The sequence below is a fragment of the Cephus cinctus genome, unplaced genomic scaffold, assembly GCF_000341935.2.
Source record: "Cephus cinctus unplaced genomic scaffold, Ccin1 Ccin1_scaffold0629, whole genome shotgun sequence".
Taxonomy (NCBI): Eukaryota; Metazoa; Arthropoda; class Insecta; order Hymenoptera; family Cephidae; genus Cephus; species Cephus cinctus.
Window position 1 is genome coordinate 380,484 of NW_014333270.1, and position 24,237 is coordinate 404,720.

The following is a 24,237-nucleotide window of genomic DNA, read 5'->3' on the forward strand; positions in this document are numbered from 1 at the left end:
CCCCCCCCCGTCTATCGACAAAATAAAGCCCCGCTAACGGGCCGAGCGTTTCTCCGATATACGGCCCTTCCGCCCCTGGACCTCGCGGCTCTTTAGCCGAGCGAATCAATAGCCTCGATCGAGATTCCCGTCAGTCGCGCTGTTAATAAAAAATTAACGTATCTCCCTGCCGCCGATACCATCCCGTCGGTAACGAATCCATCTGTTAACCTCTCATAATTATTTCCCGGCTGCAACCCGATGTCTATCTGTAGTCTGCACTCCGTCGGCATATTTATAATTCGATAGCGAGAGTTCAGCCATAGGAGCTTGGAAATAGGGTCGTCGTTATTTGAAGATTCTGGCTTGCAAATAAAGACAAAAAAAGGAGAACACAACATTTTCCTTATTGAGTAAATCCTTTTACGCTGAGAGCCGACGACACATTTCCAATATGTCGCAAGCGAACTTCTTCAAAACTCTCGATCTTTTCTCTCTGTGAATCCGATAAACTATTATTGTCCGAAAAAATCAATTGATCATTAGGAGATCGCCAGAGCAAATCTCCAGTTGGGCACGCAGATGTGGACAAAGAGAAAAGCGGAGGGCACTTATGGGGCTCCGGAAAAACTCTCGAAAGGTAGTAAACTGTCTTTAGAGGGTGTCGCCGCCATGGGTCTTCCGGGCTCTTCCGGACTCTTCCGGGCGCAAGCCCACCTACAACGGGGTGACAATACAATTTCGCAGGCTCACCTCGTCCTGACTCCGGCACAAGGGGGTTGCCGCCGGGCCAGGGAATCGCGTACCCGGATGGGAGTGACGGAGCCTCTAGAACTCTCTAGGGCCATAGCTCCAGGAGGGTGGGGGGAAAGCGGAAAAAAGGGTGAAAACGTAAAGAGATTGTCTTTCGTGAGCGCTTAAAATTTGCACTTTTATACTGGGAAACTGGCGAGTTTTACGCTCCCCGTCGACATGAGGAAATGGTCGACGAGAGGAAATGGATACCAAGAGACAAAAAGACGGAATCGAACGGGACGACTGCGAAGGGAAAACGAAAACGACCAATATAATCAAGAACAGAACGGAAAATTTGACAACAGAGACTGCAAGAATGAGAACTCGATTATGCCATAGAAGTTACAGACTTTTACTTTAGATTGTACTAAAGCTGATTGAGACTCGTAGCCTCATAGTCATAACTTAAAACTCTGCAATGGCTTTGAATAGTCTTTTGTTCATACAGAGGCAGGAAGGCACGGAGGCACGGAGTCCACATTCATAAATGTTGGCATGCCAATGTCGATGGCACGTATAAAATTCGCCAAAAACTTGAGCACGGACCGATGTCGTTGGACCTTGCCTGATGGGTATCCTGAGAAGCAGCTTGAAATTTCAAGATAGCTCATTCTTCCTTCCAAGTTTGTCCAAACGAATTCAATTCTGTCCTGCTACATTGTTTATGAGGGGGACAGATTTTCCTACTAAATATTGTTACGACCTTAATAGCATGAGCGTATCAGTTATAAGAAAATTGTAGAAATTTGTTTTTCCACGAATATGTTTTGTTATTATTAAGCAGGAATTAATGGAGTTAATGGAATTAATGGGGTCAACATGGTAAATTCCTCCTCAAGTATGCGTAATCAATTCCAGCGAACCCAAGCAAGAATCGGTATATTAATTCAGATTGGAAATCCTAATGAATACACCAAATATTGGTAAGAAAATCGAGCTGTTCATGGAATCTCCTTGGCTTCCGTCCCCACATTCTTTCCTACCATCCGCGCGAACGTGTACTCGGGAGACGTTTGCACTAGCTGCGTTCAAAACTGCATTGCATGCAGATTGGATTGATTGTGCGTCTAGTTGGTAAGCGCTAGTTTTAAGATATGTAACATAATGGAGTTTCGGCATTTGTATTTGCATTTATATTTACGTTCGTATTTCTATTTTATTCGTGTAACTATCCGAGGTTATACTTACGACATTTTGCTTACTTAGTATGATAAATCCAGATCTCTCTCTCTCTCTCTCTCTCTCTCTCTCTCTCTCTCTCTCTCTCTTTCTGACGCGTCTTCAAACCTTCTTCGATGATTATGAAACCTTTTTCCACCACTTTCACGGCAATCGAACATTCCAGACACCGTAGACGTTCGTGTTTTCCTCGACGAACCCCTTCACGTTATTATTAGCTGTCTACCGACCTGTAGAAACATTAGAGATTCTTTGCCGCCCACTCATATTTCTAATGCTATATCTATCACGACACTCGAGGGGATTCTTTCGTGGTTTATGGCAAATGGAAGTAGCCTCTCGAAGTAGACCAAATTTCGCGGCTCAACTACACTCACAATTAGACGCCTACCAGCTTCCAAGCACGAACCTTTTCATTTTTCCACCCAGCAATCTCAGGATGGTGCAAACAGGCGAATGCGAATGACAAATGAAAATAATGACGGTGGAAGGACGTTAGTTGCCGTAATTTCACGACGAGTTCATGATCCCTGATGAGAGTGATGAGAGTGATGAGCTGATGAGGTTTGTAGGTTTGGAGGTTTGGGTGTCGGATACTGGATGATGGGCTCCACGTTCCAGAGGACGAGGGGAGCAGCAGCTCTGCGATGGTTCAGGGATGGCGAGAGACTCATGGTGAAATCGCTTCTGATTCGAGCCGTGTGATGTGGGCTTCGGCGAGGTTTGCTGCACTCCATTGTATGGGATGCTTTGCGCGTGTACCGTATCATGGACCGGGTGGGTTTGTGAGGCTCGGTGGACCAGGATATGGGAAATGCACAGTTCGGGGTGAAATCTAACCTCAACTTGGATCGAATCGATGTTCGCGTTGTGTGTTCCGGTGTAATATAGGCTTGTTCCGTTTGCTACGCGGTCCTCTCGCGCTTTGCAATTAGCCTTTGTCGCGAATGCGTCCCTTCCACCCTTCCACCCTTCCACCACGAGTACAACCACTCGCTGCGCCTGAGTCTACCTACACCTGCCCTTAACTCCTATGCGCTCGTGCACTCTCCTTCACCCACCTTCACCCACCTTCACCCACCTTCACCCACCTTCACTTGCAACCCCTTACGTGACACTATTCCGCATCTTTGCAAGCCTGTGCAGTTGTGCACCTCCAAGCACACCACACACCCACCCGCCCACACGCCCACCCGCCCACACGCCGCGCCACAAACTACGAAAATAATTGTCAACTTGACATTTCCCCACGAGTCAGCCTATCAACGCATTTGTGTTCACACCGCCGCCACAATCGTCCTGCTACGTATCTTCTTTCCATTCTCTGCATTTGGCAGTTTACTATGGCGCATTGGCTTTTCGTCGTACAGTACATAATATATCTTGAAGTCTGGTAATTTGCTAATACCCGGCCCCTATGTTGAGTTCTTGTCAGCCTTGTCAAATCTCCAGAGTACAACGAATCCTCACTTATGGCGACAGCTATTTTCGAAGATGGCAAAAGCTGCAGGTGTATATGAGAATCGAGTGAGGGTCCTTTGAATACACAACAGTGACGCGAGTGTCTGCGTCTGGCTCTACCGTGGATATAGCACTTCTGATAGAGAACGTCCAAGCCGGAGTATCATCCTCGTGTCTCTATAGGAAAACAGCAATATCAGTGACATCGGCAACAGCAACGAGGACGGAGAGAACAAGCCCCGTGCTCATTCGCATATTGCTGTGTCTCTCATCCGTCTCGCCCCTATCACGATATCACTTAGCCGCCCTCTCGACACCGAATGCCAGATTGTTCGTCAACTTTCATAATAATACGCCGCCACATGCCGCTGGCGTTTCCCGAATTAAGGGTGTACTCTAGACATACCCTAGACATAGCCTACCCTTACATATCACATGAGAATGTTGATTTGTTCCTCTGTGCATATACTCTCCTACTCTCATACTCGCGTCATGTATAACGCAGAGATCTCGCACTCTGTTGGCGAATTACGTGTCTCTAACCGGGAACCTTACTTTACACTTTTTGAAAGTTGCATGGTGCATGATGCCAGTCCGTTTAAACTTTAAAAGAAATAGTTTTGATAGCAGTGTCATTGAACGTCTGAGAATCTGAAGCTCCGAAGACCCTGAAGCTTTAAGGATCAAACCGATCAATTCAGAAATTTAAAGATACAAATTAGAGATTGTCCCGTAGGGAGAAACGACAAATAAAAACATTCAAGTGCGAGAAGAATTTTTCAATAATTTTCGCGTGAAATTGAGGGCGAGAATTCCCATGGAAAACAGGAACCCCGGGACATTTTGGGATTACATAACTCTCTACCGACGGAGCAGAATATTCTTAATTGCAGCTCAAGCAAATTTCACAATATACGCAGTAGGGTTCTAGACCTGAAATTATTCAAAGTGCTTCACGGTAGTTCTTAATGGTTGCATTTCGATGCTATCATTCGAAGCTGGAACTTCATTTCGTATTGTATTTGGGATCTGCCAAAGAAAAATTCTATTTTACTCGTGGAAAGACTACACGTATAGCGTGATAATATTTTAATCTACCACCTAAATGATTAAGATGTTTTTTAAGTATTTATTATTTCGTTCTTCTTAAAGTATTTATATCTTTCATAGATTTACAGATAATCATGTTGACTAATAATGCACATTGAAAAAATATACTCCAACAGAGGTCAAAGAGAAAATCGAAAAAGTCGGCGATGAAAATATCTCACTGAAAAGATTCCACAAACGTACTTCCGAAGAGAAGCGAATGATGCGCGCTGCCACGCTAAAATTGCCTATAGTGGATGTGATAATTTGACTTCTTTCTATGAGATTATACATTGAACGAGTTATATACATTTAAGTTCGACTAGCTATGCCTTCAAGTAACAAAACTTTTGTCATTGTACTTCAGTAAAGACGAATGTGCTGAGCCTTAAATTTTACTGTGTTTCGATGAATTGTTCGAAAATAAAGAGATATTATAACCTGTAGAAACGATACGATGTCTCACGTTTACCGTGATTTTCACGGTAATTTTTAATTAAAAATTCTCCCCGTGAAGTATTCAGGTTTTCCGAATTGTCCGTAGGAACACCCGAATATTTTCCTCGAGAGACTTTAATCGATAAATATTCCCGGGAGATTAGTAAGTCCGAGCAAGTAAGTACCGAGGGATGGGATCGGTATTAAAAATCTTCCGCGTGGCTTCCCCGCTTCAGCTTGATCCACTGCTGGCACAGCTAGTAGGGCTGAAGCAACAGCCATGAGCACGCAGAGGGGCTGGAGAGCCGCGTGACCCTTAAGCTGTGGAGGAGCCTTTTCTTGAATGGAGAACGGATTGAGGGAATGGATGGGTGGGGATGCTAGTAGCAATATGCTAAGAACTAGACTAAGTACATAAGATGATTATTGTATAAATTCTCTGACATCCCTATAGGGTTCGTGGAGGGAAAGAGCGAGAGAGAAGGGTCATATGGAGGGGCGCGAGAAAAAGCCATGAACGTTGTTTCTCGAAGGGTCAACCTTAACTTAGGAGGTTAAACGGAGGTGGAATTCAAATTGTTATTCTAATATTTATCAAGACCCACGTAAGTCTCTTGAAACTATGTAAGCGGCGCACCATGTTGCATCGGACCAATCTTCCATCTGCATACGCATTAACAACTACCCTCCTATATACCAATATATACATATACTTATACATGTACTACCTTACTTCCTACTCATGAAGCCATTTTCTCTCATTTTAACTCATGGTTTGTCCTACGTGCTGTATCTTCGAAAATTATAAGACGTAAGACGTGCGTGCCTGCCGCGATCGCGAAACATATAAATTAATTAAAATGCGAATGAAGTCCCATCAGACCAGTAGTAGCAGTAGCTATGGTCCAGGTTGCTATGCTGTTGCCCAGGCTAGCTAGGATTAATGCGCTAGAGAGAGAGAGAGAGAGAGAGAGAGAGAGAGAGAAAAGAGAGGTTGCAACGAGCGGAGAAAAAGATACTTCACCTATCTCCTGAATGCGACTCACAAGCAGGGACCGTATCGCCGTTTTCCTCCGACTCGTGCTGTGCGAAAAGGACGCACCGAGCGACGCTTTGGGGTCTCGCTCGCACCGCAGTGCTTCCTGCACCGCCTCCACTCTTCTCTCTTATCACGCATCTCACTGCGTCCACAAGCTGGACGCCATTAACCCCTTGCACTACGATTTAACTCGGAAGAAGCCGTGCCCAAGTGATGCGCCCGAATGGTCTGGAAAGGAGCCGAAGCGGCGGAGATCAAGTGTCGAAACTGGACCATGAAAATGTCTCCTAGGTAGCACGTGCTCTGCATTGGGACAAAGAATCCCATTCGAGACACTCATACTTGCTCCGAGATTAAGACCACGAGTTCGACTCGTGATATTTATGGTTGGCCCGAAATGTCGATTACGAGTCAGACTCGTGATACTCACGTTTTACATGAAATTAGATAACGAGTCTGCTGACTCTTGATATTCAAGTTTGGCCGAAAATTTTCATCAGGAGTCAGACTTATGAAAATACTGCAAGGGGTTAATGACGCTCAGTGCATACCAAGTACTTTTACCCGAGAACTGGCATACATGCGTTTATTAAAAGATGCCAAGAACAGTAAATCTTGGAAAGAACAAGGAGATTCCTCAGAAATCTAGAACGAAGGGATTCGAGACATTTGAATATGATATTTGACGATGTAGAAATAATAAGAGCTTTCGCAAGAAGAGTAGAGAGGTAAAGAAGGAAGGATCATCGATAGGTCAATCAGAAGTCAGGCAGACGGCCCATTTCTATTCCAACAGCCGTCTACATGTATATACGAAGAATTGTAGAAATAAGAGATCAAAACCAATTTAAAAAAAGGCCGGAAGCTTGCAGCACATACAGATTGATTCCCAGTAAACGTAACAATCTCGGAAACTGGTGCGGGTCGACTGATTTTAATCAAAGGTTCGCGGGACCGCTAATAATCAACAGTTAACCTTCGGCGGGATAGCGGCGAACTGTTGGCTGGCTCCCGCTGATAACGGACTTAGAGGGTAAGCTCTCGCAGAGCCACTATCCCAATTCGAGCATCCTCGTTATTATGGGTATATCGATGCTTTCGGATAATCAATTAATCGGCAGACACCTCCTTAATTAGCGCTCGGCATTGCGAGTGCCCATTCAATTACACAGTCGCTTAATCTGCTTACATGGGGGCGGCGTCAGTTGGAAATCAAGATTCCCAATTTCTCCGTAACTCTTGAACTTCGTCTCTCATCTCTTTGAAGATTTAATAGTCAGCCTCGTGACGCTACGATTCACCTACAGCCATGCCGTTTTCTCTTGATGCTCTGGCGCGTCCATTCGGCAGTCATTCGCAAACTCAGAAGACTCACGAGACCCAGCGATGTAAAACGCCTAGAAGAATTAAGGAAAGAACGGCTCAAGTTCTACCTGCTGCCTCTCTTTCCTTCCTTCCTTCCTTCCTTCCTTCCTTCATTCGTTTTTTTTTTCCACCTATTACATTTACATATACTATAGCTGCCCAGAAAATATACATGATATACAAACAATATACTTTTATGTGTCTATATGTATGAATGTGTCTAGCTAACCACAGCTCGTAGGCAGCTATGGTGTTCCGTGAGAGATCTTATCCTAAACCTTCCTTATCTCTAGCGTGAAGGATAGCAGCCCTCATATCCTTCTTTCCAAGAAACTCCGATGTGCGAGGGGATACGATTTTTTGTTAGTGCGAAATATGTTCGGGCTTATGAGAACGTTCTCGGCTTCCTCTTTTTCCTTGGAAAGTAAATGTTTTTAATTTCGCCCGACGGTTCCCGAACGGACGGAGGACGGACCGGCGACCGGCGACCGGCGACCGGCGACCGGCGACCGGCGACCAAACAAGTTCTTCAACTAGAGTTTCCCTCATCGTTTGCCGTCTTTCATGTTTCGTACTCGCTTTTTCTAATCTATTTTCTTTTCCGAGAGGAATTCGCGTCGTAATCCCACGCAACGGAACACAAAGTCAGAAACCGCACCAAGTAAGATAACGTAGCAATAGTAGATCCTCGAGAAAGAATGAGATGTGCACAAGAGAGGAATTCATGAATCCCGGCAAATAAAGATCTTCGAAGACTGGAAGAATGATGGGAGAAGTTCTGGGTAATAGAGCTTTCGGGAAATTGTAATATGTCTGAGAGGGAAGATCCCGAAAGTAACTCGGGAATGCCTGTCGTCTGATAGGTGGTCGCGGCATGGCGATGGTCCTGGACAGGGGTTCGAATTGAAAGGAGCTCCGATGGGGAGTTGAGAAGCAGTTATAGTCCGTACGGACGGAGGAGATGCTGACGCGATGGAAGTCTCATTCAGAAGGTCTCAAAACACTTGGAGGTGTTTTCGCGAGGATCGGAGGTCACCATATTGAGTATCTTGTCTGCTTTTCGCTATTCATCCTTTAGGGCTTCCTTGCCTTCTTCTTCTGCTTCTTCCTCTTCCTCTTCCTCTTCCTCTTCCTCTTCCTCTTCCTCTTCTTCTTCTTCTTCTTCTTCTTCTTCTTCCTCTTCTTCTGGTACATGGTGTTACTGCTGCATCTCCTTTTTCCTCTTTTTCTGTTCCTCCTTTTTCTCAATCGCCCTTTATCTTTCTGGGCTTTCGTTCTCCTCGACTCCACCGTTGGGCCAATACCTGTAGTCCTCCGAGCCCGAGCGAATGGAATTTTTCTACTTTATTTTACCACTTGCAATATCAAATTCCGATCCTCGTTCCTTTTATGTGAGAAAATTCAGCTGACTCTTCCAACCTCTTTTTCTTTGGTCAACACAGAGTTTAATTTTTGCTTCTCCATCAGAGGAGATCAAATAAGATGCTGAGTTGAAAGTATCAACAAAGAAAGGGAAATATGGCTTAAGGTATTTTGGGCTCGGCACCTTATACTCGATTAATTACAGCACACCGCCTCATTCGATATTTACTCGATTTTATTGATTAAACTGACATTCCGTAATCACGTGACTGTTTACAAGAGAGAAACAGAACCTTCTGGCACAATTAGCCATTTGACGTGAACTAGAAACGGTCGGGATGAAACGGGCCGACTGGTTGGCACGAGTGAAGTTTCATCACTTCGGAAATCCTCGACGATTATTAGTTCGACAAGTAGTTCCGGTTGCCGAGAGCTTGGGAGGTCGCTACGGTGGTCGGGTTAAAGTGAAGCTTGATTAGGCGCGGTAACTTGTTTCCGTCCTAACCTCGACAACTTAAACCATATTAAATTGTGCTTAAGTCAAGCGCGCGGCGCGGCTGCGGTCTGGTTATGCAGGGAGCGTAGTTTAAGGACCAACTCTGACAATGAGTCTCGTGGAATAATCCAATAAAAGCCGCGAGTAAATTTCACCCAAAAGTAACACCACATTCTAATTGTCGAGAAATATGGAACGTTATCAATTTATCATAAGTGGAATTTTTTTAATTTTCTTCACTAAAATCAACCTCTCCCTCCGATCGAGTACCATAAAGCTAAGTTTCCAATCCCATTGATCCCATCAACGTTCCATTATTATCCTACGTTGTTTTTGTTCTACACATCTCAGGATACGAAAGAAGATTCTTTAGAGCGGTCGAAATAACTCCGTCCATGGGATCCGGGCATATTCACATAGATCAGAAGGCGATTGCAAAGGTGAAAAGACTGGAAGGATGAGTAAACTAGAGTGAATTCGAGGATGGAAGGGTGGATGATGGACCTAGAGACAAGGGACGAAGGAAGGAATGTTCAAGGGAAGGAAGGTCACGCTTGAGTGGAGCTGACTAGTTCGAAATAATGTCCCAATAAAGGCCCGGAGGTGTTAGTGGGCGTAAGGATCGAAGGAAGCCCGATTGCGAATACCAAGGGGTGGTTGCGGCTCTGGAAACCCGTCCGTGTATAATTGCGAGGGTAGAGGGACGCTGGTCATCGCCTAAGACTGCTAAAACTGACAACAGCATAATACTATTTTTGTAGTAGTAGTAGTAGTAGTAGTGATCATAGTAGAAGTAGTAGTAATGGTAGTCGTAGTCGTAGTAGTCGTAGTAGTAGTAGCAGTAGCAGCAGCAGTAGCAGTAGCAGTAGTAGTAGCAGTAGGTGGTGGTAGAGAAGGTAGTCGTACTGTGGGACGAGGGCGTATTTGACCATATTAGCCGAGGGTGTGTTTGCCGGGAGTAAACGGACGAAACCGGTAATTATATTTGGAGTCGATTCCTTAAGTACACAAGGCACGATCCTGCTGCCGATCCTGGCCATCAAAGAGACATTATACACGCCTCCCTCACATACCCGACCATTAAGTACTGGGGGGTTTTAGGAACGACACAGCGGAAGGCGAAAGAAATCGGCTTGCCTCGGTGCAAATTTGAAAAGGCAACGTCCAAAAAGAAATCTAACTTAAGCCTTTACAGATTCCATTCGAAAAGAGCGTAGTCCTCACTTGAAAGACTGATAAGTTCTAGGAATTCAAAACGTATTCAGCAAAGATTTCAGAAAGAGTGGCGGGAGCCGATCGAGGATGGGTAGCGTATCCAGCAGACGCAGAGTTTCCTAGTGTTCTGAGGGAAAGAGAATCTTCCGGAGCATCATAACGTGGCTGTGGCTAAACGAGTATATGGTCTGTTGGTCTAATCTAGGGTTAAATTGGGTTAGGTTAGGTTAAGTTAGACGTGCCCCAACAAGTATTAGTCGTAGAAGGTTAGTGCCCCTGCCGAGGCAAGGGAAACTTGGTCCAAGTCTCTTCAATATCCAGTGGCCTCGTGGCCGCCAGCTCGACCCGGCTATACCTTGTACCGGAAGTCAAGATGACTTAACCAGGTACGTGTGTGTACCGGCCGGAAGAGGAACTTGCGCGTAATGCATAATTTCCAGGAGCAGCCATCCGCTCGCTCGACGAAGTCCTGAAACCCCTGAAATAGTCAACCCTGGGACATACCCTTGGCGATTTACTTCCTGTTTGGATTTATCGATGAAATCTCGTAGCGGCACGCGGCGTGACGTCATGACGCCTCCTCCTTGACTTCTACTACCTAATACAGGGCCAAGAACTCGTTAGCAATCGTGGTCCGACTCACTTCGATTTCATCCGATTTGACCTTATTCGATACCCATTAATATCTTACTCGCAGCCTTGCCTGCGACTACCACCGTTTACCTCGGAATGTGATTATCCCTAGAATCCTTGAATCCTTGAATCCTTGAATCCTTGAATCCTTCAGAACAATCTTGTTCTTGAACCACTGCCAGGAACTATACATCCTCTTTGATAGGATTGCACTTATACTGCTTCCTCTTCGAGGGCCAATTAGAGCTTTTAGTCGCAATCCCGAGTTCACTCGATTCTTGAGAATTTTCAAGAGTCGCTCTCAATACCAGGTAAACTTCCTACTATTCAAGCCTTCCTCGTCCAAGAAATAGATTGAGCCCTCAAACGTTAATCCAAGAAAAGGTACAAGCCCACGAGAACGCCCTAAACGGAGGGCATCGTTAGGTGGTGATTCAGGAAGGCGGTCAGCCGAGAAATAATTGAAAAACCGCCGGACAAAATGTTGGTTAGGGCGCAAGGGTAGGTGTTAAAGAATTCTCGTTGGCTCCGTCCCTAATTCGATTCTGGGCCTCGAATTATAATTACTTTTGGGTTAATTGCAATTACAGCGAGATCAATTAGAATGTGAGGTGATCCCAGGGGATGGTGGGGAAGAAGAAGGACCAGAAGGAGCGAGGAAGGCCGAGTAGACGAAGCGGAAGCAAGCATGGAGGTGGAGGGTTATGGAAGATGCCTCTTGGCTGAATGAAGGGGTGGGTCACCCTTCGCCAACCACCTACCTTCCCACCTAGTAGTTACTACTACGAGCTACCTATCTGGGTTAAGACATAAATACTTGGCTTAGCACGGGAGGCCCGAATTACAGCAATAAATACACGTAAGGCCGTAAGCCAGCTCCAGCTTCAGCATCAGCATCAGCATCAGCATCAGCATCTGCTTCTCCTTTTCCCTCTCTATGGACCTCCACTCCTGCTTCCTCCGCTTCACTCCACAAATTCAAGACGATTAGTACTTTGGCCTATTCCAACATTCGGCAGCTCGAAAGGACGAACGAGTCTTCGCACTGTCTTCAATGACATTTCCTATGTCGACCTCTCAGCTCCCCCACCCTCCTCCCCACCTTATATCTCCATTTTTAGTTGGACCCAATAACACCAGGAGTATCGTGCCAGACCCTTCTACGCTACAACCCTTACAGTTAGATGTATGTACTTCCTAACGCAGCTCCACTGGCGCCACTGGATTATTTACAACGCGCTCGTCCCTGCTTCCCTCTCGCACGGTGAAGTCTTCTCTTCAACGAACGTGAATTGCTCTGACCAAACGATGCATTCGCTAAGGACTCACCTGGAACAGAAAAAAGAACGTGCATAGAGTATGTAGCATAGCATACCGATAAGCCGGTGACATTCTCGTGACAGAATTTAAGAAAATTATTTGACGCAGAAGATATGGCATGCGATATAAAAAGACGCGAGGTAAAAGCATCGCGAGAGGAAGAAGGGAAGAATGATAAAAAATATGAAATTTCAAAGTCTGCGAGAATCAATCAAATGCAAATTGCGAGCCGATATATCCCGCCGGGCAATAAAATCGTATCAATCAGTTTCGGTAACGTGAATCTCCATTTTTTCGCTTCGTCTTTTTTAATGTTTATGTGTGCGCGCGTGCGCACGTGCGCACGTGCGTGTACGGCCCTGCCGGCGCGCCACCTTAACACCCTTTGCTACCCTGCTCCACTTGTACACTAACACGTTCGCCGTAGTCGCCGAATTGAAGTCGCCCGCTCCTACGACGTCCCGTGTCTCGACGCTTCCCAAACGGGGACGAGAGGCGAAACTGGGAAAGACTGATGAGACGTCCGATGAGAAATAGCACGAGAAGGACGAGACGAACCTTTGGGAGAAACTGCGGAAGGAGGGTCACGAGGTTTCAGAAGATTCGACATTCGCAATTCCAAGTGCGGCAAGGAAAAGAAACTTTTGGAAATCTCACGAAGAACGAAAAGTATTGAAAATTTCGTTCCCCTGCTTACCGATCCAATATTTTCGTAAAACTGTCGCACGTAGAAATCTGATCTTATCTATACCAATTTCAAAGAATGGCGGACGAATGTATTATCCATGTAGGAATTGACTGGCAAGCATCAGGGGAAACTATCAACTTGAAAAGACATATGCGACATAGGACAAAAGTACTCATATGGATTTTATACAATTCATACAGTTAATTTCTACGGTGGTGGTGGGGTATTTGATATGTCACCGCCATCTTGGTTCCGTAGCGAGAAACAGGAAACGTCAAGAGTGAAGTTGCTTGGCAAGTAGTTTTCGAGAACTCTTTGTGCAGGGCAATACAGCTTCTCTTCGGTGAAGCTTCGATGCATCCTTAGTCGAAACCCCCAAGAACAAAGAATCTAGCTAAGCTAGCTAAGCTGTGAAAATACAATCGGTCAATCAGCCATACGCTGATAACGTCGTGACCTTTCAGTTGACCGATCGTCACTTGCATTCGTAATGGCGATTTGCAAAATGCATAACGTCATATATTTATTTCCACGGGTGCCCTAACTACGGGGATAAGCCCTGCTCCACCTCGACTCTCCTTCTTTCCTTGTGACTTTTAATTCGCGTGCGCCGGGCCAACCAATCTATGTCGTGCGCGCTCCCTCACTACGCCCGATAAGCCCAAGTAATTTATTTACTGAGCGCGAGGGATGCCATCACGCGAAACGCCCAGCACCACTCTCCTCGGGCCAGAGGCTGCCTTACCGATGCGACCTACGACGCTCTCGTCTTCTTAAGAGAGAACCGGTTTGTCCCTTCGTGCGGGGCTGACATCCCGAGGTCTCGATTATCAACACCCCTGTGGATTATACGGTATTCGTGGTTCGTGGTCCTTCAGGGATGCTGATCGATACTGGACGATGCTGTGGGACACTGAGCGACATTGGGGGTAGTTCGGCAACCCTTGTCCATCCTCGATGATATTCCAGCAGCAACTTATACATACTATACATACTTATGTATAAAGAATGCGGTGGCTAATGTCATTGGTATTTCGAATGGCTTTACTTCTCCACTAGTACCTGCTCAGATAATGGTCCAATGGTGGATGGAGGGTTAATAGAAAATGATTTATGATGGATCAACTAGGATGCGACACTTTGGGGTTATTCCAAACGGGTATCACTGTATTCCTACTCAACGCAGACCTGGAGAACCTCGAGAACCTTCCGATTTTACCAACGGGACATGGAGTATACTCGTCGGCCATTAGACTCGGTTTTACTGCTGCGATTTCATGCGAATACTATGCGCGCACTGGAGATTCATGACTCCCAAGGGACTAAGTCGGAACGATATCTCTTCCTAGGCTTAATCTGTTTAAATTCAGCATCCAGGGATATGCGTTACGAATGCGTCTTTGAATTCCATGAAACATTTACAACCTTTTTATAATCACTTTCAAAGGTAACGCAACCTCTCCTTTAACAGTGCGAATCTTTGACTCCTTTATTGAGGCTTTAAAATTAATCATTTTAAATCTATCGGCAAAGTAGATTCATTAGAGCTCGTCTATATGTAGATAGAACATCTGATAAACCCTGTTTTCGAAATTATTGTGGCACGCCATGACTGTGTCACGATGCGTTTCACAAATTGTCACAAAAAAAAGGATTTCCATGTTTTCAGTACAGACAAGAACCAATAATAGAAATGAAAACGGTAATATTCACTTTTGAACTGTCCGCTGTGCACAGACTCGCAGATCGTTTCTTTGCTAACCATAAACCTATTACCAAAAGAACTGAGTTCACCGAAACGTCACCTAGGGATTCGTATAGGAACTACGCATGTGCTTGTTCGTTGCTCGATGCATTTAATCCTTCGGTGCCTCCTACAGCGAAATGCCGAAAGTCCCTAGGAGGAGAACCTCATCGTCGGTAATGTAGGGATTTGCAGTAAAATTGACCGCAGGACTTAATAAACAAACCAAAAAATACTAATTAATATTGCCAGGCGACTTTGAATAGTCTTTGAGAGCCTTTACACGATGTCTCTACGCTACGGCCTTTCGTAACACTTGACATATCTGTATTATTACCATGCGGGTAAACTGCGTTACGAGCATCAGATAAATCGAATGTTATCGAGCTTGAAAATTACCATTGACTAACATCTTATGGGACACGGTGTCACGCGAGCTTCAATGTCACATCGACAAATTAATCTTACTCATTAATATAGCTAAGCTATATACATAGATATAGCTTATACATAACAGAATCGCGAGGCACAGAATACACAGGCATGTTAAGTCAATTTTATTCACCCAAAAGAATTATGAAACCGTAAGACCGTGCGAAGTCGATAAAACATTTCTTATTTTCTTATCATCAAGAATCCGTAAATTGCCGAAGATTCTTCCCTTAATAAGCCGGAAATATTCATTAAACGACATATGGCTGGTCTGAGGGCGATCCAGGCTTAAAAATAGCTGAACAAGTTAAATGGACAAATGGAATTTAAGTTTATCTCGTGTCAAAGTAATAATAATAAGAACAACAATAATAATAGCTTCTCTATTGTCCAAATGTTTCAGACAGAGGCCGAGAATTAGCTACATAATTAAATGCTTTGCATTTTGAGCCCTGCAGATCACAGTCAGACCTGTGCTTAACCTAACTTAGATGTAAAATTTGGCTTTTTAACGAATTCTCTACTTTTCTCTTAAACAAATGTGGAGGGAGTTCCTGAATTTCTTCGCTAACTTGACTATCCAACATTTAGCTAACAATAAGACACGTTACTCAAAGCTTAGGTCAGAGTTCATTATTAGACCTAAGTTTCTCGTTGCTTCTTTGCATTCGATTTTATTATTTCTTACATTTAATTTTAACGATTTCGAAAGTTCTCTCTTGTTCCTACTACATATGACTACTGCTACGGTTTTTTTCTCAGATTAATGAGAAGCGCTTGCTCTTCAGTCCAGCTCTCTATATTATTTAAATTTCTTTCAATTTCTTCTTCAGCCTCTTTTATTTGCGTCGCGTAACAGTCTTTCATTAATTGGGTATCATCCGCATTCCAGGACACTTTTGAATTTTCTACAAAATTGGTGGTAAATCTGCTGTATACAATGTATGTACATGAGAAATAATAAAGGTCCGAGTGACGAACCTTGAGATGCTCCCGATATAACATTTCTTATCTGTGAAAATTTCAATGTATATGTATATATTTACTCCGTTAACCATTACTTGTTGTGTACTATTAGCTAGCAGTACTGTAACTGCTCGTCTATTGCAATGCTACGTGTGTCAACCCGTAATAAGCTAAATTAAGCTAGGAGTTTGTGTTTAAAGTATCTTAATAGTTTCGATCAAGAGACGCTAGTCTATAAGAACGTTAGCGCAACAATTAAAGGATCCGTAAAATGACAGTAGAATCAGTTGGGACTCTGTGAGAGCCTAAGTGTGTAGAAAAGAGTCGGACGTCAGACGTCGGGCAGACAGTCGAATTTATGGGTTCAGGATGGGCGATGTGGACGTCACGAGGCCGCGGCTGACCAGATTAAAATCTTATGATTTCGATAGCGCTATGATATTGGTCTTCAGGACGAGCTACAAATTAGGTGGAATTTTTTATGGGCGTAATTCTTAACGGGACGATAAACCAGAGGTTTATTGCTGTGACAACGAGGTGTGGGATTACATTTTATGTGTCGCCCCCTGAGCCGCCCCAGCCCCTTACCAAGAGAAGCGCGTTGTCGCTTCGAGGTACGGTGGCGACGCCCAGCGACGCCTCGCGTCGCCGAGACGCGCGATCTTTATCGGCGATAAAGGCGGATCGCTGAGTTGGAGCAGCCTTGCCAAACGCATTCATTTTCATTTATATTCACATACAAAAACCCGTGAGCCTCGATAAACCGGGTTGATCCTAGGTCGATGCTTATTTACGAGCAATAAAAAATGTAAATTTAGTACAGCAGGTTCTGTTGAAGTGGATGCGTTAATAGGACCAACCCTTTCTTCGGGCTTCTTGGACCCGTGAAACCGCATCTTGCATATCTTTCTGATCCTACTGATTTTACTATAATCGAACCTTCATAAGTATGGATGCCGATTCCTCGGTCGATTCTCTAGATATCTATAATGCCGACCTCTCACAATTTAGAGGCTGCTGTGCAGCGCTTGCGCGTCTCATCGTACCGACCGACACTGGATTCTTATTTACGGCAGGTAATAGCGCAAGTTAACGAATCAGGGTAAACTGCATCTTGTGTCAAAGATTCCTCATATTTTTTTCCTTGAAGGCGTGCTCGATTGCTCATGTATCGCGAGGTAAATGCCGTAGAATTCCAATTACCCAGATAGCAAATTGAGTTCGATTTGAATTTAACACTTTAAACTATCAGTTCTCTTTGTAACCAAGGTATATGTACAATTCAGCTGCTATTTTCTGCTTATTCTTTGAGGACACACGTTATAATCAAACTGACTGCACAATTACATCGTGTATTGAATACATATGAGCAAAATTTGATTCATGTTCTACAGCTTGTTATTAGATGGCGCGCATCTAGTGGATGCATCGAAAACAGATTCGACAATTGTGCTCAGTTTGAAGTCGATTTAAGGGCGACACGACATGCCCAACTATAAATACAATTGAAAGTTAAGTTGACGGTCGATATTGGGGACACAGAAAGTGGTCTCAATTTGACATCAATGGGGAATGACAAGTTGCAAACTCACGTTTGGCTACCTGGGCAATGAAATGAGACTGGACCTGCTCGGTTTCCATAGTTCACTTTCCTCGCCGAGAGTTAAATATTTCAAAGTTGGGCATTCGTTAACCTAGCGACACTCGGAAGTGGCTTGACTCGTTAACGGGTCGTTAGGGTCGTGGACCACCACGTGGAGAAGACGGTAAAACACGTTGCCACTATTCATCATTCCCTGTTACGAAAACATTCGACCAACGAAGACCATAGATTTACCAGAGACAGAGAATAACATTATTAAATACTTTTTTTTTCCTCTGAAATAACGTTATCGTATAAGAAAACCTGTATACATAACGAATACACCAAGTAAAAGAAATTGTAATGATTCGTATTTTTTTTTTCACGATTTTATCTTCTTCAGTCTCCTCTACTCAAAGGCTCAGATCTTTAAAGGATCGTTGAGAGCACAGAGATATACATGGCGTTCAAGACAGAGGATACGGTAACGATCATAATATCTTGCGTCTTATTTATAGGGCAGTAAAAATTTAAATAAATTTTCCGTTCGCAGACCGGCCGTCCGAGCGTCCGTTCATTCGCAATTGCGGTCTATATTACAAATGGTTATTTATTTACTTAATTCAGCCTTCTTTTTGGTTGAACCTTACTCGATTTTCAGTCAAGTTTTACACGTCTGCAGGGCCACGCCGGCACTAAATTTTCACCCTTCCCACTGGACGCTGTAAATTTAGCATCGCCTTTCAATAAGACCCTTTCCCTACTCTTCGATCCCGGTCCCAACCCCAAACCCACCACTCGTTCTTCTTCTTTTCTTTAATTTTATTAGTTTTTGGTGGTTCATGCCAAGAGCAGGGCCGGCGCGGCGCGCACGATTCTTCTCACGGAAAAGGACGCCGAGTGTCGCAGTGGTCGTAGCACTGGGTACAGCCGTGCAAGCTGGAAGGAATAGAAGGCGGCAGAGGGCAGGTAGAAGAGCGTGGAACGCAGGACGGCCAACGGCCAACGGCCAACGGCCAGGCCCATAACTTTGGAGTTTTGGGCGTGGACAATATTTATCTCCGACGAGTTTCTTCCTTGATCGCTTCCAGGATCCTTTTACCGAGACGCCTGACACCTCTGGGTCCTACTATCACGACATTCACAATCAGCATACATTTATTTCTCTTGTATCTTTACATATGGCGCAGCTATCTTCATGGAAACAATACCCTAAATATTAAATATCTTGCGACTTTGAGTTTTCACGTATTTACACCGGCTGTGATGACGATAGGAAAACACGAAAGACTGATCGCGCAATGACCTATCCCAACGATTTGGAAGAGCCTTTCTAAATGCGTGGCCACAATCGGAATTGAATCGAGTCGTAAATTTGTCGTATCTCAATTCCGGCTTAGAGGAAATCAGCCTTTCCAAAAGAGCGACGTGGCGGGTGGTGGGCGGGGGGCGAGGGTGGTGGAGGTTGTCGAGAGAATCCGAGTGAACCCGAGAGATAGAATAGCTGGAGAAGGATAACGCGAGGACCCGCACCGGTGGTGGCAGCCAGGCTGATGATGGCGTTGCGGCTAGTGTTAGTGTCATGGTGATACCGACACTAGGATCAGAACGATAGGTCCAGACTCTGCCGAACGATAAATTTGTAGAACCAATTTAAAGTTGCCGCGCCGCCCTTGTCCGAGGGCAACGACATTTAAGGACCTTTATCTTTATCTTGGGACCAAATATACGTCCTGGTTTATCGTACAAAGACAATTCGACAACGGCCACGCATACCTTGGAGTGACGCATTACGTTCAGTGTAAGAAAGCCGGAAACGGCGGAGGAGAAGAAGAAAGAAGAAAGAAGAAGACGTAAAGAAAGAAGAAATCAGTCCGTAAGAACATGCGTAATAGTGGTGTTCATTCCCAGTGAAGCTATACTCTTTACTCCAAAGAGGTGGTTATCACACACTGGCAAAGAGTAAGTGCGACGAGAAGAAAAGTCAAGATGGAAGCCGACTGCTGTCTGGAAAGATGATTTTTCAGGAGCATCCTTAGCAACCAGCGCTCACCCACCTACCGCAATTATTAGTTCCCGACGTTACTTCCTAGCGCAGCCATTGCGTTGCGATGCGTTGCGATGCGTTGCGTTACCTTATGTTCCGCCCGATACAGCACTGCGATTTCCTTTACTGCCGAATGAAATATTCCGCCGCAGGCCACGAACGGAACGCAATTAGGGGGCATTAAAGGGGGCAAAGGAGGAGAAGTCGGAGAAGATGAGAGACTGCGGAACCTCAGGCCCCGAGTTACGAATAATAAAAAAAACCTTAAGAAATACTGGGCCCTATCACATTTTTATATTACTTTTTACCCGTTAACTTTAGGGGGATAATCTCGTCCTTCCTGTTAATGTTCACGATTGTGTTATCAGTTCATGAGAAAAACAAATAATAATAGCACCTCTAGTCAAACATAGGTGTTACTTATGCTTTGTAATGTATATCTTTTTCTTAACTCGACACAGGTAGCGAAATACCCGAGAACAAACTATCTTCGAGAACCAACCTACGTTAGCTTCGGCCGTCACCTCGGTCGGTGCCCCGAGAGACAGACTGCTTTGACAATAGCCAAATGCCAAATTCGGGAACTAATAATTCTGATTGGTCGAGATCCTTATAGCCGATAACTCTTCCATTTCCCTCGAGTCGTCCCTTTAAACCAAATACAGAGCGTTCCGTGGAGATCCTCCACGGCCGCTTCCGCAGGACATCGGGCGACAACTGGGCACCGCATCCTTAACCTGGACAGGGGGTTCCTCCCCTGCCCTTAACCATATCGAAACTATAACTCCGCCCGCTCTGCAGCCCTTTGCCCATCTCCAGCGGGGCGCCGGTATCTCACCCGGGCTTCTGCCCGAGCACCTCGACCTCAACTGAACCCTAATGAAATCTTCCGAGAGCATTGGCGTAACTATACGAATCGACCCGAGAGCGTAGCTTGCGAGCAGGGTGGCGACCCGAAGGGGACCAGAAAGCGGGAACGTTATCTGTATCGGTAGCCGGAGTCGTTTTGTGACCGTGAATCGAAAAATCACGTGACAGCTTTGAGACGCGCAGCGGCCGTGCAGCGTCGCTACTGAAATACCGAGAAACGTCAGGCCCAGCCAGACACTCGTAAATTCGTTATTCCCCCTGAGTCCCCGTGAGCCATATCGGGTCCACGAATTCATTTGATTTGCAACAGGACGCCGTAGCCACGGCTTTGCTGAAGTCCCTTTCCTTTTGTCTTTGAAAGGAAAGGGTTGCGATTTTTCATCTTTCCTTCGTGATTTCGCTCTCCCCTCTTTCACACCGCGACATTACGCTCCAGGCGCCAGGGAATGCACTACGTCATTGCAATTTCATTCAACTCTGTGATTCATGAAACACGCGGATGACGGTGATAGATTTTCTGGCAAATGACAGCGACCCGATAGCACAGCCGACAATATACAGCGTTACTATAGCTATTCCGTCGCGGAAACTGCCATAATGTTAACATGAGATCGAATTTATTCTCGAATCCTTCTATAATAGTTTCTTATGAAAAGTTTCGGTACTGAATCCCTAAAATCAGCCGAATGCATCGCATATTTCAAATCTCAAGTTGATTAACATGAGAAATGTGCAACCGAAACGGACACGCCGCCTTCTTTCATGTGTCTATGAACTAATATTTCATTCTTTAAAGTGACAATTAATCGATAACAGTTCAGTAACGGAACCTGAGATTCTTCGTAACACAATGCTACGTAACGAATTTCTAGTATAGCAAAAAATGACAAGTTCCTTAAGGCTATCGTGTTACGCTCGGAATACCTTAAACTTCACCGAGAACCAATATCAATATCAATATTAGGCTCCCCCGATTCTTCTTCTTCTTCTTCTTTAAAGTACAGTCTCATGTGTGCCTTAACCGGCTGTATATGGTAGCCCATAAAATGCATCAAGCAATAATCGCTTGAGCTTGGACCGTGCAGAGGACCTAGCGACGTGTGCCCATGCGTGCATATATTTCGTGCCGACATTAACTTAAGCGTGGCGGAGCCAATGACAAGGCTCCATGGTAAGCCCACGTCCAATTATTATGCACAACATAATGCTAAATCACGAAGGTCCCTCGTCCTACGCCTAATTACCCTAGATGACGGTGGATGACGAAATGCATCCAGGTGGCACGTTATTACGAAGGCGAAAAGGGCCAGAGCTGTGTATCCTTCTTTGATTATGCCAGAGTTCAGCTGAAGAAGCAACTGCCGTGACTGTCGCATCGAAAGGATCCTCTTCGTGTAGGAGGAGTGAAACCGGCCTAATGGATTCATTTCAATTTTGAAACTGGTGTCCCTCGGCTGAAAGTTCCTCTCGAAACCCTTTGAATCTCCTAAATCTATGCCTGCAACATTCTGCAAGCGATCCAGTAGATGAACGCCTAACTAGCAATACATATGTATGAGCATCACGCTAGCAATCGTAATCTCTTAGTATGGAACCCACTGGCCATCCCGAGGGTCTCTACTCGCTGTTTCGCTAAATATTTACTCTGTTTCCGAGATCAGCAATGAAAGACCTACGGGGAAATATTTAAAGCTCCAAGACGTTTTTCGAGTTTTCCGACCGTGCGGCTTGAAGGCACTTCTTGTGCAACGTCAACCAACCACGAATCATCTGTCAAAATATCGAAAAGTTTCATGGAAACGTACGAGGCATGCACGAGGTTCGGAACACATGCGCGACGAATAATTAAGATAAATTCTTTCGATTCGTATTGGAGGCTTGAAATATGTTGCCTCGCTATCCAAAAGAAACGCATCGGCTGTAGGATGACTGCACTTTACGATAACTGCACCGGATAATAAGGATATCTTGCATATATTAACGACTAATGGAGGCAATAACTGTGTAAGCTGTAGATTCTCTACTTTTTATTTCCGCCTCTGTCGGCACAGTTATTTCGTCACTTTATGTCAATGTCACTTTAGCATTCGTAACGCATCGCTCTATCCTTTGGCCTTCAGGTCGCAAACTTGAAAATACTTCCTTTCAATAATCCAGGATTCTCTCAAAGTTCCTCGATGCGCAAGATATCGCGGAATCTCTTATTGAATCCCAAACAGATAGTTCGAAATTAAGGAACTCCCTGGACTCGTGGAGAGTTACTCGTGGCGGGTCTAATAGTAAAGAATAAACGCTTTATCTCGTAATGTTAAAAGCATCCGTGCGTGCGACTGCAGGTCGACGTTACTCACAATCAGTGATGCACTTTTGAGGGTCCCAGAGGTTTTTACGCCGAAAGTGCAGCCAGGAGCCTAAAGGGATCCTAACGGGACGGAATACGGGGCGGTACCTTTAACGGCAGAGAAAGATATAAAATGCCACAGTGCCGCGTCTGCAGCCTCCACTTCACGTATTCATGTCAACTTAAGATTATTGAAAGACTTTGGAGAGGAAAAGAGCGTAAGACGGGTTCAGAAAATAAGGTGAAATGGCCTCGCACGCCTTCCGACACGTGACTACCGATTCTGGAATTCCCTAATGAAGCCGTATTCGACATTAAAATACAGGCATCCAATGAGCGCAGGCTAAAGAGAACTCTGTGCTTCTTGTGTACGCACCATTACGCCTCCCATTCTGTGCCCTCTCTGGCTCTTCCAGACTACGAAATTATATCCCACAAGTGCTTAGATCTCAGATAGTATCATCTTGGCTGCGACTACGAGCCATCGTCTATTCTCTCGCATCTCTATAACCTATAAAGTCACGTGATGCGAATTTTTCTAGAAGCCCGGTAGATAGTGATACTTTGACCCGATAAGTCAATCCAAAAACTAAATTAGATTATTAACTGGCGGATTAGCGTCGGACAGAATTGGAACGATGGAGGGACAGACAGTGTACTCTGTACTATTTCGAGACGTGGATATGTATGATATTCCTCTGTATAAACAGAAAGACACGCGCGACGCGCACGGGAGGCCATTGCTGGATTCGGTGGAATTTAAAATTCGACGCAGTCGCGCGACTCCGAGACAAATTGATCGTAAATCACCGAAACACAAAAACTTCCTTCGAGACGATTCTCATCTGTATTTATTGTTTTGCATATAGATATGTGTATATAGTAAGGTGAATATGACTTACGAGGAGGATACTCATCCACACGAATACCATAGGTATGTAAAGTTAAGGTGCAGTTGCAACACGAGGACGCGACGCTTGTACGGCGCGCGTCAAGCCACTGCATAAAGATATCGGGTGAAGAACCAGCTTCGCTCTCCGCCGCGCTCCCTCTGAGATCCTCTCAATTAAGGGCTATTAAGGATCATAAGGATCATGAGGATCGTGAGGATCTTCAATCCTTGCGAAATACACGATTTTTTACTTAGGCTTTCGGGCCAAAACGAGTAAATAAGAAGAGGGGGTGGGCGCCCCCCC

The 24,237-nt window shown here is 44.9% G+C and overlaps 2 protein-coding genes across 3 annotated transcripts in view; both read right to left on the reverse strand.

The window, feature by feature from the left end:
- LOC107269311 (agrin) overlaps window positions 1-7,233 on the reverse strand; it is a 189,182-nt gene extending 181,949 nt beyond the window's left edge. The window contains exon 1 of the mRNA XM_025086575.1: window positions 7,170-7,233. The gene's annotated coding sequence lies outside the window, so the exon portion shown is untranslated. The remainder of the gene's footprint in view (window positions 1-7,169) is intronic.
- LOC112494576 overlaps window positions 1-24,237 on the reverse strand; it is a 146,790-nt gene that overhangs the window by 104,833 nt on the left and 17,720 nt on the right. Inside the window, exon 2 of one of the 2 annotated variants that reach the window (XM_025086580.1) lies at window positions 7,340-7,476. The exons of the other annotated variant lie outside the window; for it this stretch is intronic. Coding sequence (XP_024942348.1) covers window positions 7,403-7,476 — 74 coding nt within the window. The 3' untranslated portion in view covers window positions 7,340-7,402. Of the gene's footprint in view, window positions 1-7,339; window positions 7,477-24,237 lie in introns of those variants that run through there. 2 annotated transcript variants of the gene reach the window in all.